The sequence below is a fragment of the Gavia stellata genome, chromosome 1 (genome assembly GCF_030936135.1).
Source record: "Gavia stellata isolate bGavSte3 chromosome 1, bGavSte3.hap2, whole genome shotgun sequence".
Classification (NCBI taxonomy): domain Eukaryota; kingdom Metazoa; phylum Chordata; class Aves; order Gaviiformes; family Gaviidae; genus Gavia; species Gavia stellata.
The window spans coordinates 95,340,231-95,355,064 of NC_082594.1; the positions used below are offsets into that span (position 1 = coordinate 95,340,231).

The 14,834-nt window shown below is 35.4% G+C and overlaps 1 protein-coding gene across 5 annotated transcripts in view; it reads right to left on the reverse strand.

The window, feature by feature from the left end:
* CASK (calcium/calmodulin dependent serine protein kinase) overlaps positions 1 to 14,834 on the reverse strand; it is a 220,299-nt gene that overhangs the window by 39,380 nt on the left and 166,085 nt on the right. For all 5 annotated transcript variants that reach the window (XM_059816928.1, XM_059816721.1, XM_059816994.1 and 2 more), the window contains 2 exons: positions 6,468 to 6,545; positions 5,052 to 5,132 (listed from right to left, as the gene is read on the reverse strand). In XM_059816928.1, coding sequence (XP_059672911.1) covers positions 5,052 to 5,132; positions 6,468 to 6,545 — 159 coding nt within the window. The remainder of the gene's footprint in view (positions 1 to 5,051; positions 5,133 to 6,467; positions 6,546 to 14,834) is intronic.

A 14,834-nucleotide genomic window follows, 5' to 3' on the forward strand; every position in this document is an offset into this window, starting at 1 on the left:
AGCACGGACCCAGTGCAACCACACTGAGTTCAAAATACCTGCTAAAAATTACAATCTAAACCAACAAACTGCCCAAATACTACTTAATTAGTTTCACACTGTTTCTTGATGCAAAGAATGGTAAAACATGGAATTGATTAAATGTATTTAAATATCTTTGATAAGCAGAACAACTGACTGTGTAAGAACTCTAAGCTAGGGCAAAGACATGAAGCCTGTATAACTGTAAAAAGTGTAACAGAGTATTACGAGATAAAACTTGGACAAAGTGTAAACATTTGCAAAGCAGTATTCGATAGTACCAGGCTTTTTTATGGTATAACATTCCACTGTTCTCCAGGGTATCTTTAAGAGCCTCGTATCACATCCATTTCACATTTGCTTTCAACTCTTAATATTAACGAGTATATTATAGCTAGCTTGCTTCTGTCCAAAAACTAAATACAATTTATATGTGAACATGTTAGTTCTATACTAACTCATCAAGGACCAGAGATAGATCCTGTCTCTATACCGAAATGGATGGGTTTCTCAGATAAGGATTGATAAATCAGGCCTAGCTCTTACAATATCTCTACAACAGTAGCGATATCGGCCACCGTTGCAGTTAGGTCAATCTATATTATAGTTAACATCTTGTTAAATTTTAATTTCAATGCTTATAGATCTTAACTTGCAAAACCCATCAATCTTGCAAGGCTCGAGATTGACAATCTAAAATTTGTTTTAGCAGAGAAATCTGACTCTGCAACGTCTTTGTCTTCAACTAAAATGTTTAAGCAGAACTTAAACAAAAGAAGTGGTAAAAAACCATTCCTACAGATGTATTTCTAAAGTGGAATCCAAGGCAGAAATGGGATTTTCATGGTCTCTACAAAATCCTAAATTTGTTCCCAAGCTAGCACTTCTAGAGTGTACCATGTTATAAAAGATAACTTCATAAACAGTTTAAGTTCCCTGTCCTCAAATCAGTTTCAAATTATAGTTGGGAATTCAGCATTAAAATGATGGAATGGAATTCCGTAAACTAGCAATGCTCTGCCCACATTCCCTCCTGTTTTCCCAGTGTTTCAAGCCCACCTACACCAATATTGTTTTTAGTTAAATACTAAACAGTATCTGCATTTTCTGTTTTTCACCTTATTTTGTCAGCCACTAAGCTCAAACTTGCAACAATTCCTCTGCATTAGCCTGTACTACTGAAGCAACATTTTATATTTAGAGATCTGGACCATATATGTAAGTTAAACCACTTTAATTAAATCAATTCTTAATTTGATTTATTTAATTGGGTGTAAACTTTGGTGTGAATGCTCCTATACAGATTTAGGGATTTAGCTTAATTCTCATTCTAGTATCTGAACACTGTTTGCAGTTGTCCCAAATAAGACAAGAGCATCCATGTGCAATCATGCCTTAGCTCTGGCTGTTACAAAAAACATCCACTGTAGGAGTGTGTGTGGTCTTGGCTTTGCGCGCAAGCACTCTTTAACAGAGTAGGGTGATCTTCTGTGCTTCTTTCAGCTCAATTTACTCAAAGCTACTTACTCAGCTTCATGCACCACGTGCCTGTACCTGTTATACTCTCCACACTTTAATATTACGTTTCTTATTTAATTCAGGGCCTTACATTTGTTTCACATCAAATACTTGCCTTGCTTTATACTAGATTTTTAGCAATAATATACACCTTGTAGGAGATTAAAATATGGTAATTTGAACATTTTAAAAGGTTCATAATTATACTAGATGATTTCTGAATGTGTTAACAAAAAATAACACAAATTCAGAAACACCAGATGTTAAAGTACAGCAAGCTCAATTTAAACATTGAAAACATTTAATATAAAGACCGCTATTGGACTTTATACTTAAAGATACTAGTTTTCATGCATTTCTGTTAATTTTGATAATTTAGATTTTTTTTCCTGTCTCTTTTTCCTTTGCAGAACATGATAATCCTGCTGAAAATAAGTTTAGTGAGAACAACTGCTTTCTACTATATTGCAGGATCATTGTCTGCAAAGAACAGTGTAGGAAGGCACATGATGATGAATATAACTTCAATATGCAATTAAGTAAAAGTCTCCTAGTACAGCAAACGTGTCAATTGCTGCCATATACTAAACATATATAATAAAACCTTTTACAGATAAAACTGGTGCATTTGAAAAACTACTCAAAGTTGTGTAATGGAATAAAAGCTTCTTGAAATTTGTACACAACAAATGAGGTACTTGAAAATCTTTTGAACAATTCTTAAATTAATTATCTACTGAAAGACCTTTACGCAAAATTTACATACATTTCCTTAAATTAAAGTGTTAAGCATGTACAGACTAGATTTATAATTTATTCCTGTACCCTTAAGGCACACAAGGGTAAAACAAAACTAAAAGAACAAAAAACTTTGAACTCGAAGATCTCAGTCCCAGTAAGAGTACTTACAAATGCATACTTTATTGGTTTTGGTTCTGTGAAGGTCTATACACAGTCTAAACTACTAATACTATGTTTAAGTAAACGAGACAGACTATACTCCATTGCCTTCCGATTAGATAATCATATAAAGAATAGTAAAATACTCTGCTATCACACAGGCGTTAATGCACATGATCCCACTTACTACACCTTATTGATTCAGCCTCTGTGCATCAGAGCTCAACAACTTACTAACCAGACTATTGTTCTGTACAATGCTTGGTAAACACATGGAGTGTAGGCTGACGATATTGTTTTAAACAATTATTTCCTTTCCTAAGATTATCTATTTTAAAGGCTTTGGCTCTGAAGGAAAGTTTGGCAGAATGCCACATACTTATGAATAATTTTGTAAGGTGTGCTACCTTACAAAAGGTGTGTCTGGGAGCAGGAGTGGGAATGATGGGAGAGGATGGGATTGCCTCTTTGACATCTGGAGACTCTTTGGTATCTGCACCCTAAAGGTATGGTTTCACTGCAACATATGCTGATTTAACTGCTGCTTTACATGTTTGTGCCATTCCCTTCTATCCTGGATTGCGTGTTTCTGTCCCCTTGCTCATTCTGGCTCTGGCAGCATTCCAGTTGTCCCTAACTCTTTTTGCTAAACTGATCATCATTTTGTTGGAGCAGTTTTCTACTAGTTTAGCACAGTGCAATACCGAAGTGCAGTGTCAGATGAATGTCAGAATAACTGCAAGGTAGAGGATGAAACAGGGGGAGAAGGGATGGGACTCCATCAACTAGTAATTTAGCTTGGGATGCCATAGACTAACTTACTGAAATTACTCCTCATCAAGAATACTTGTTATGGAATTGCGGCTTATTCCGTACAAAAAAATACCTTTTACAGAATTGCAGCAAAAGAATTCTGACAGATGGTTTTAAATTTATGAGGATATCAGGTGGAAACAGAGATACCTATAAAAGATAATTTCCAACTCACCTTTCCTGTCACTTGATTTGATACATTAAATTTTTATAAGCCAGAGTAATTTTTATCAATGCCTACTCAAAAAATAATTTATACTTACAAAATGTTCTTTCTGCACAGTGCGTAATGTTTTTGCAATAGTGTGTGGTAATTACGCAAAAAAAGGTAAATCAAATGAACCTGTCATATTCCAAATAAAGAAGCTGAGTACCAGAGAGTACTGTTCTTGTGTTTTTTTCCCTGTGTGTGGTTTTTTTTTTTAAATCTTTTACAATATGGCTGAGTACCATTCCACCTTGTTTTCTGTTCTATTTCAAGCAGGTATTCCTGTTAAATGTTGAACCTGATTTGTTACAGACTTCAGGATAGCTATCATCTCCAGGCAATGACATATCAGTGTGTTGCTGACTACAACGTAAAAAGCCAATGTCTGCATTAGCAGTTAGTGCAATGAAATAGGAATGGATTGACAATTGGGTTAGTGAGGATCCAATGTACACACTGAACGCATTGCAGGAGTTTTTACTTCTGACCAGCTTCCATCTTGCCCTGTGGACTGAATGCCCATCAGCTGCTGGATTACACTGGCTGAGGTTTTGGTGTACATCTTCGAGTTTAATTTTATCTGAAAGGAGTCTAGTTTGCATGCTCTGAGACTCTTACATGATACAAGCCAAAGCATTGTAAGGGGACGATCAGGAGACTCACTTCAAAAGCACACTCCTGATCTGATTTGAAGTACTAAAATTAATGCACCTGAAGCTACAGTGGCCATCAAAGGAACACACTGGAACATGCAGCTATCCAGATTTCATCTTATACCTGAATATGAGGTTGGTTTCAGCTCACTCTTTCCTGGAAATTAGGTTTATCCTTCAGACTTACAGTAATTCAGCTTTCAGGTGAGCAAATTCCACAAAGTCCCCTGCATATAATCCTTGTGTTAGGGAAAGTCAAATTCATGATTTTAAACTGACAATAGTGTATAGCAGATTTAAACAAACACTTTTATTTCTGAACTTATGAACTTCATCCACAGCATAAACAAAAGAAATCCTTTAAATCATTTCAAAAGGCTGGATTTCAGTAACTTGAACCAAGTTATTAAGCAGTCATGTCCCTGAACTTAGGACAATTCTGCCCACAAATCAGGTTTCTGAAACAGACACAGTAGGAGTTGGTGTGTAACAGAAATTCACTAGACTGTACAAGCTATTGATTTTTTTGTAAAATAATGTTAAATAAACACTTATTTTGCAATGACTTCACATACCTTTATCCTAACAAGACCTTGGGAAAAAGAAAAAGGAGGACCCCAGCTCTACCTATGAACATTCAAAAGGATTCATTCTTCTTTCCATGTGCAATGCAGCTCCCCCCAAAAAGACAGTGAAACTGCTCCACAGATTACTCCAAACTACTGACAAGTTTTCAGCACAGTAGTGGGGACCAACAGTAGTAGTAACAGAAACTATTTTGCCAAACCAGCAGTTTAGAAATATTTATTAATAGGCATATTGTACTGTATGCAGTTTTATCACCTGCAGATTTTAGGGAGAACTTACTGAACTTAAGTTTTCTAATACAAAGAATATAAAAAAAAACAACAAAAAACCCCCCAACAAGAGTTACTTACCATGAAATGAGGTTGTGTTAAAATACGCTTTAGCTCCTTTGCATCATTGTTCTCTGGGTAACATGAAATTTCTTCCAATACCTGCAAAACAAGTAGGAGAAATGCCCATAGTAACTTTCTTTTAAGTAAAGCGATTAATCAAACAAATGAAACCCTCGCTCATCAGTCAGAATATCTCCAAATGATTACACAAAAGAATGTTTTTAACAGGAAAGGGCTTAGGAAAATATGCCCCCTCCCACCCTCCACTCCAAGAGAACAAAACACCTAATTTCAATTTTCTTTCTGAGAGAGAATAAAACAGAAATTTGAAGGAAACAGTTGCTCTTTTTTCAATTGACAGTATTCCTCCAATAGCTAAATATATGGAGACAGAAATGAAGTGCTAACATAGGTAACACACATCACCACCACCAATTGCTACTTTCACACATGGTCTCAACTTCTTAAAACAATCAGTTTAAAAGCAGAATTAAAAATACTCATAAAAATCTTTTCTCCACAAATTAAATTGTTAAAGACATCAAGTGTAGGTGGTCCATCTGCTACGCCACCTCAAAGCTCCAGATTTTATAAAATCTGAGCCATATTTCAGCTTATCATTGGGGGAAGGAGGAGGCAGGAGGCATTTGCTTGCAACCTGATACTTTCACCTTTATTTTCAACATGCAACTACTTGGACAACGAAAGCAGAGTATTTCGCTTCTGGAAGCACCTCCCAGGATTAACTGCCAGGAAATTTTGCAGAATAGGTCTTTGGGGTGTCTATCAGTGTGACTGCAGTTATTACACAGTGTTCTAGTCTTCCTGTTCATTCTATTTTAATAGCACTATAAACAATGTTTTCCTATGATATTACCCCCAACAACTGTACTTATTTTTACTGATAATATATAATACAACTATTTTTTTTACTACTTGCAATAAATAAACAAATAAAATACTATTTGTCAGGTATAAGAATTAAGAACATCTGTGTCTATTTATCTTTCATCTTAATGGGCCACCTTCATTGCATTTCTAGGCCTGCTCTTCTTAGAACTATCTATGATAAACTTGTTTTGTCAATTTAAAAAGCTGGTACCTAGAAACGTATCTTTTTTGTGACTAAGTCATATATAAACTGAACGTGACAGACGTTGCATTTACCCAACAAGATTATTCCTTTTAAGACCACTGTTGTTGCAGCAAAGGTTAAATGATGAAACTGAGTAATATATAAAATCCTTACAGACATAATGGAATTCTGCAAGTTTATGCAACATGTTACGTAACTTAAGTAAGCAATGGTAGAATTCCAGAAATAATTCAGATTATGAGCCAGAATACATATCAGTATCTTAATGAAGGAAAAAAATGTTCCACTTTAAATACAATCAAAATTTCAAAGTAAAAAATACATTTTAAAGCCATTACCTCTTTGGCTCTCTGTACAGCATCACTTGGAGGATTCCTGATTTGTGGTGAAGATTTTGTGTTTATTTTGTCATAAAGCTGAAATAAGAAAACAGACTACTGAAATCGTATGCTACTTTATATAAAATAATGATGAGCGCTAACAATAGCCTGCTTATGTTACCATCATTAAGATGATTGTTAAACTGCAAGTCCCACAGATGTTTTGTATACAAAACCTAGCAGCTTAGAGTTTTGGCTTTTCATTTTTAAACATTTCCTGATTTGAACAGTGCCATAGATTCAGAGTTCATAGGATGACATGGGAAAGTTCAAAAGGTTAAGGGATTCTGCAAACCTCCCATGCTTTTTCCACAGATTTACAGAAACTATATTATTCTACTAGAAGTGATCCTATGAATCTTGAATTACTGCTGTAAATTCTGCTACAAATCATATTACTCTGCATATCCCACTTTTCTCAATAAATCAATCATCAAACATTCCAAACAGTGATTTAAATAAACCTCAGAATATGGGAAAATGCTCTTGAAGATAGAACGCTACAAAAGCCAAAGCCTTTGGAGAAGAGAAAAACAAACCTTTCCAAGAAAGAGGGCTCACAAAAGAGTACCCTTATTTTCTGTTGAAGAGAAGAATGCCAATGTATTTAAGTAGGAAATTGTAAAACTTCCAGGTTAATTATTTTTTTAAAAAAAAACCTTAAAAAACCCCTCAACTATGCAAAACACACTAGGAGAAAGTTCTATCTTCAATTTCAAATTAGAGGTAGATATTACAGGCTCTCTTTCATACAAACCTAACAGATTGTGCATGTTTTAAAGGAATAAACGCATACTTAAGAATAAACAGGCACTGTAATAAGTACTATTTTCAAATAAAAAACTTTTGCCTTGCATTTCACAGAATCACAGTATCACTAAGGTTGGAAAAGAACTGTAAGATCATCAAGTCCAACCATTACAAAAAAAAAAAAAAACAACAAAACCCCACCAAAAAAAAAAAAAAAACCAAAAAAAACCCCACCACACACAAAAACCCCACACCACCCACACCACACAGCACCATGCCCATCAAGCCACGTCCCACTAAAACAAAATAAAGATGATCATGCCTGCAATTATTTTCTATTTATGTTAGAGTACTTCTTTGAAATATAAGACAGAAAAAAATATAAGACAGAAGAAAATATATAAATAACTATTTTTAGGATACTAAGAGACATTCTTATCACAGTGAGGGTGGTGAAACACTGCAACAAGTTGCCCAGGAAGTTGTGGAATCTCTCAACTTTGGAAATACTGAAAATTCAACTGAAATTCAAAATAGCGTATGTAAACAAACATTCAAAATACACAAGGGAATCTAACACCTTCAGCAAATGCTAACACTGTAAAGGATAAGTTGATAACAACCCCCATGTAGGCTGTTCAGCAAGGAGTTCTCAAGGAGCTTATCCTGAGAAGCTTACAGCTCCATTGTTTGGCTGAGGATGGCCCTGGATGTTTGAAAAAAGGGAATCTTGTCAAACTACAAAAATGCCCTATTCTCTTTCTACATGAAATACCATGAAATACCATTCAGTTTTAGAAGACATGTAAATTGCAATAAACACAATCCAACATCATCATAATTTTCCTTGTGTTTCTTAACAATCTAATGCACATGTTGAACATGTCAAGTCCATACACAAATAAATACAAAAAGAGGAAACAATGTCACTTCCAAAAAACATCGCCTGCAGGACAGTTATACCACTGTCTTGCAGAAAGAAAAGTAGAGAAGTGAAGCTAAATCAGTTTCTTCCACATCCAACAACTTCACCTTGTGATTCCAAAGCAGTTTAAGCAGCCTTGCCTTGACTGTTGAAGTTTTTAAAATAAAAGCTTTCTGCTAGCTCGTAGTTCAGGAGTTACTTTAGTTGCATACACAATTATTTGTTTTCACCTTTTCACCTTTCACCTACCCCAATTCCAGCAACCCCAAATTATTAAGTATCACATTTATACACCTGTTAAGAAACTGCATCAAGCACTGTGTACCGAGTAGAGCGCAGTAGGAGCTGTGGAAAATGCATGATACCCAACATGAATATTACTAAATGTATTTTTCTAAAAGTCACACACACCTCCTGTTTAAGATTAGTGAAATTACAGAAAAGTTTGCATGAAAGTATTTTTGTTAGTTATTTCCAGCAATTGTTTAAAAGCAAAGTCACTGAAGTTGCCGATTTCACTCAAGTCGCTACGTTATTGTGATCCAAACAAACCAGCAGTCTACAGAAACAATTTTTCTCACTGCCATGGGAGAGGATAATTTATCTTCTGAGACTAGGACGGAGGCAAAAAGGAAAGTAGGAAACAAAGTGCCTCTAAGAATGTTTAGAAAAAAATCAAGGCCAAGTTCAGACTAAACAAGGGTGCACTTACTTTTCCGTAGCACCTTCATGCTGAGGTACGGCACTTAAATTTCATCTTCTAGGAGCGCTACTTAGTGACATTTGCTTCCAAGGCACCAAACCATTAGGAGGGACTCTGACAGTACTTAAAACAAAACCCTTCATATTTGCATTGAGGCTTAAAGTCTATATATTACTCAAGCCATGGGATCCATTCATTGTTTCTGGAAGTAGAAAACAGCCTCAACTAGAGAAAGGATGTATTTTTGGTAGCTTCACTAGCATGAGCAGATCTCTTCTAGAGAATCTTCTTGGGTACTCTACCTCCAAAGCTCATTACAGTGCAAGGCACTCATTCCAGTGCCTAATGGAAACACTATGCAAACAGCCTACACCACATTACATTTTTACCATGAGTATAATGTTTTTCTCTCTAAAATTCTGTTCAACCTTAACTCTAAAAAGTAAGCAGCAAACAAAACCCATAATAAATCTGAAAAGAAACTTGAACCTCTCCAACTTGAAATGCATTTTTAAATGGTAAATTCCTAATTAAAACCAGGGACATTTCATGAAGGTATACTGATTTAATAAAAGAAAGAAATACACTTTTTCATTTGTTTAACTGGGTTACCATCACTTTAACCTCTGCATGCAAGGAAAAAGAAAAGCATATTTTCTGCCCAAATAAAAGATCATACACCTAAGAACAAAGAATACAAGTAATGCTTAAAAGAGAAGGAACTATCTTGGCAGGGGGAAGGGGGAGTATCAGGCAGCCAGAAAGCATAAAGTCAGCTACGTATGAGTTTCTCCCAGGAAAGACTATGCCCAAATGCCATACCCGAATGAGAATATCAATTAAGAAATAAGATTGTTATATGTGTTTGTGGTGTGCCCACAAGAGATCACTGTTCAGTTCTACATTCAAAATACAAAAAGGATGTCAAGATGCAGAGGGCTCAGAAAAAGCTTTCCAAAAAGATAAATCATCACTCCCCCTAGTTTATTATAAAATGCTTAAAGAAGACAGAAGTTTGATAATATAAGGGAATTCAGTTTAAATGACGAAACTATCACATGATCCAAATAAAAGGAAGTAGTCAGGACAAATTCAGAGTAGAATTAAGGCACAAATATCAACGTTGCAGGTAATTATGGGTGTAATTGATTTACTCTTTAGGGAATTTTTAAAAATCAGAAACAGACATTTTTGAAATGGTAGAATCTAACTCAAGTTAGTTCATGGACTTTTTAGCTTACAAGGGGACCAGGCTACATAATTAAAATTGCTTCTCCTAGCCACATATTCCATAAACAACAGATTAAGCTTTAAGATTTCAGTCTAAATAATTTATTTTGTAATTTGTTGGAAAATTATATCAATAAAACTGGTGTTTTATTAATTATCTTAAGGGAACCAATAGCAGTAGTGAAAGACCTCTTTTTGTATTTGAAGTCAAAGAAGATTTCCACATGAGAAAATCTAAATGATATAAATAAAAATGTATCTTGTCAATTCCTGTAGAATATTTTTTTAAACACACTGTCGATGTTCAGCTAGTTGCTACTATCTCTGTGCTCCGAATTACTTTTAGAACAGGAGCTGACCATGGCTTTCATCATGTCAAGGTTTCTTTGTCTTTTTATAGACGAGCCACAAATTCTTAGGTTTTAATTGTGGTTCTTGAAGTGATGGTGAACACTGTCTTGACCTAAAACTGTTTTTAATCCCTTTTAAACAAAAAAACAGCTGTACTTATTAACCGACATTTCATGTTAGCAACAGAAAAATTTCCTAGTGGAGACAATCAGTATTGTTACCAAACTGTCTCAGTGTCTATTTTCACATCTCATCTGGAAACAACCTTTTGTTCAGGGCACGCAATTTCTCTCTGGTATAACGCATTATAAACGAAATTATTTTCGAGAGTAGGGGCACAAATTACAATACACAAGACACATGCAGTTATTACACACTGAAGACAGTAAAATGACAAGACTGTTTTCAAATCTATAAATACATACACAGCAATACCCCATGAACCATTTATCTTGTTCAGGTTCACATGTCATTATGTATTTCTAATGCATCCTTAGGAGAAATTAAAATAATATTATGTACAAGTTTGTATTAGAATTACTATTTCTACATTAACTGTTTATGTAGTCAAAGAAAAAATAAGAACAGAGAACCAAGATACGTATCTTTAAAGACATGCCAAGTAATAATAAGTAAGCCCAGAAACAAAGGAAGGACTACTACCTCTCAGTACCTGCTTTTTATTTTAATTTTTTCAATATATCATTTCAACAATGCTTTCACAGATTTTTTTTGAACGTTACAAAAAATGTCTGGTCCTAAAGTGTCTCTTGTGTGGTATGTACTCATATAAACAGAAGGACGAATGCAGGATATTATTTTGTATCTCTCATTTCCAATTTTAGCAACTGTGCGTTCAGTCTAGGCAGAATTTTTTAGCATTATGTTATTAAGCCTAATTTAAAAAAACCACATTAACTCTAACAATAATTAGTCTTTACTGGTTACAGAAGATGATTAGAAGCTTTCTGCCAGAACACAGCAGAAGCTGGTAAGAGGAGCAAAGCTCATACTATTCATTAATCACACAGAATCGCAGAATCACTAAGGTTGGAAAAGACCTGTAAGCAGTCCTACCTTCTTTGCAATCTTTGAAAAAAGACTGTTTTGCAATACTTTTCGAAGATTTTTGCGCTTAAACAATAGCTATAGCAGAAGCAATTTAGAAGAAGGAATTTACAGCTCCATAATTTGTATCTGAAAGCATGTGAATTTAGAGGTTTCATTTACACACATTAACAAGAACATTTGTTCCCTTGGACGTAAGAATCCAACATGCCTTTATACAAATGTTTTACAAAATGGTTAAGAAAACTCTGAGTGAAACCCATTCGCACACATCATAGATCAAAGTAAACATTAATGACAATTACAGCCAGGCTTTATATACTCCTGTGGTACAGAACACATTACTATGTGCAGTTAGCTACACAATTTTAATCACAGAAAACCAGCCTGTTTACAATGCTGTTGTCTTTCAGCAGCCCTGCAACCCTAAGTCCTTCATGGACCATACCAAAGGGGGTTTCTTGTGGAACCGAATTAATTGGTTCATTCTTCACTGTCCTCAACAGAATGCTTTTCTATGGAATACCAACAGACTTTCTGCAGGGCAAAATCTGTATGTGCCCTAATGATGGGCTTTTTGCTGGGACACTCTATTTTGAAGTGATACCGAATAACTCTGCCCCTTCCCCCAAGTAGCCCAACCTCCAACAATTTCACTCAGCAATAAGCATAAACAGAACAATGAAAATTTTCTAATAATTAAAAAAAAATTATTGTTGTAAAATGCCACAGCAACTGTAACCTTTGGAATTTCCAGACTTTTGAATACTTTGCATCTCAGTCTCACTCCTCAGCACCGGTTCTCTGCTACACAGAAAATCAAAATTAAGAGCTTACTCTAGAAAAGCTTAACAATCACAACTGATGTATTAACAAACTTGACATAACAAACATAAATTGACATTATAGCTAATTAACAGAATAGTACTGCCTCTTAAAAAGACCAGTTTTACTTTAAATTTTTCATGCTAGAACACAAATGCTACGAAAAGAATACCCACAACATGTCAAGTAGTGTCACTATCAGTTGACCAGCTTTCTTCGTAGGAGTCGAGACTTTGTCTTCCGCCTGTATAAAGGGAACTAGTTTCTTCTGATATTTAAAAGCAGACAGCCCAAAGCCTAATCCACAATCAGGCAGGCAAGACAAAACAACAAACTCTTCTGACTAGTTTTTCAGATGTGCAGAAATTCCTTTTTAACCATTTCCTGTAAGAGGAGTCCGAATACTGTCCAAACACAACCCCCATTCAATATCACACTGAAAAATTTAGATACATGACAACTAGCAGAAATTTAGCCTCACTGCCTGGTCTAACTGTGAATGTGATCAAAGTTAGATCACACAGTGAAATCAGTATTTTATCTATCCAAAATCTGTAAGTTTCTGTGATGTGAATGAGAAACTTTTGTTAAAGCAAGAGCCACTGAACTGCTAGAGCATAAACCCCCATGATTTTTCAACACAAATACACATTTTGTGAGGATTAGGTTATGATTCAGACAGACAGATACTGAGTTGCCAACCTCAAATATTAAATCCCCAAATCGAAACATCTCAAAATAATCATTAAAACATGTCCTTATATATTTGACTTTTGCTTTCTGAACAATATAACCACACGCAACATAGCGATATTAGAGGACTGTTTTTCCATCACTTTTAGGTTTTTGTACCATCTAAAAATTCTTGGGTGGAGGTGCTGCCCCTTGCACAGCAACATTTACTAACAAAGAGGTTTGTTGCTCTGTTACCTTTCACAGCTCCCTGTCATGGTACTCCATTTACCCCAGAGGTTTCATGTGCTGCAAGTCTGAAAGAAATCCATGACCTACTGAATGAAATCATATTCACAAGCAGTAATATCAAAGAAGTGCTAAAATTAAAGAGCCAATTAGATAATTGATAGGCTACTTCATTCTTTCTTCTGCCAGTTCTTTTTCACACCTCCTTTTCCATGCAAAATGTTATAACCTTCCCATGGGTGCCTCCTTCCTTGGGATTCTACGTCCTCAAGGAAACACATCCCTGAAGGTGACAAATCCTACCAGAAAACACACTGAATAACAAGGTCACAGTCAGCAGGGGCTTTATCTTCAACTTTGTTTAAAGACAGTTTGTTCTTTTAAACCCTCTGGTTTTCACTGTTAAGGACTATGCTTGAAGCTCACTTACCATTTTTGCGTTAGTGACCTAACATTCATTTCCCAGCATAATTCCACAGCCCATGTTATAGTCTGGTCCCGTATGAAAGTCCAAAGCATATTTAAGACTCTACTTTGTGACTTAGAGCATTACAGGTTACAGTCCTCCACAGCTTCAAACTTTTTTGTGTGTCATACACTTATTGTAGAATAGGAGTACAATCAACCTTTGCATTCAAGTTCCTTACACAGTGACATGCTGTGCAATTAAACAGCGAACAAAACAACTTCAACAGGTTTCAGGAAGTAGTTTATGAGCTAAAATGAAGATTCTCTGACACAGTATTCACAGAACAAGACAGTCTGAAGCACTACATTAATTCTGTCTGAACGGACAAGAGTTTGCTTCTGTCGTGCCACAGAACTGACAGCTGCCATCAATGCAGCTTGCTACTTCAGGCACTCTTGACCTTCAGTAACCCTGACAGAGGTTATGCTAATTTGAAATACTCAATTTCTTTCCACATATTCACATTCATGCAACACAGAAATTATCTCTTCTGTAAAAAAACTCTTATAGTAGCAAAGAGAAGCCCAAATTTCACTTTGATTTTGATTATTTATGTGATAGAACTGAAATACTCATATTCTTTTACTTTTTAGAGGAACTTTTATCTGCAAAATGTAGGCCAGCTGTAATTTGTTTTTAAAAGTCATCTGTATTCTTCCATATTCACAATGTGTTACTTGTAGAACAGAGTTACACTTGCTGCTACCTGTGTCAGAAATGAACATAAACCCAGATTTACTTATGCCTTTACCAACAATAACAGGTAAGAAAAAATGATGCCAGTTTACACTCAATCAACCCTATGGAATTTCAACTTTTACTCCAAGCTGCTTTCTTTTTTTGGGACCATTCCACATTTGGGATTCTTCACTTGTTTTATTTTCAATCAAGAACTTAACTTTTGGGAGGAAAAGGAGAGGAGAGGAAACCCAACCAAACCGGGCAAAACATTTTTCTCTGTGTATTAGTTCAATTCCCTCTGCACATGATTGGCAAACAATTGTCTTCTAGAGAGCAAGAATGACAAATTTCATTGTACTACATACACAAAAGCTGAAATTCTGACCATGCAAAACTGACATA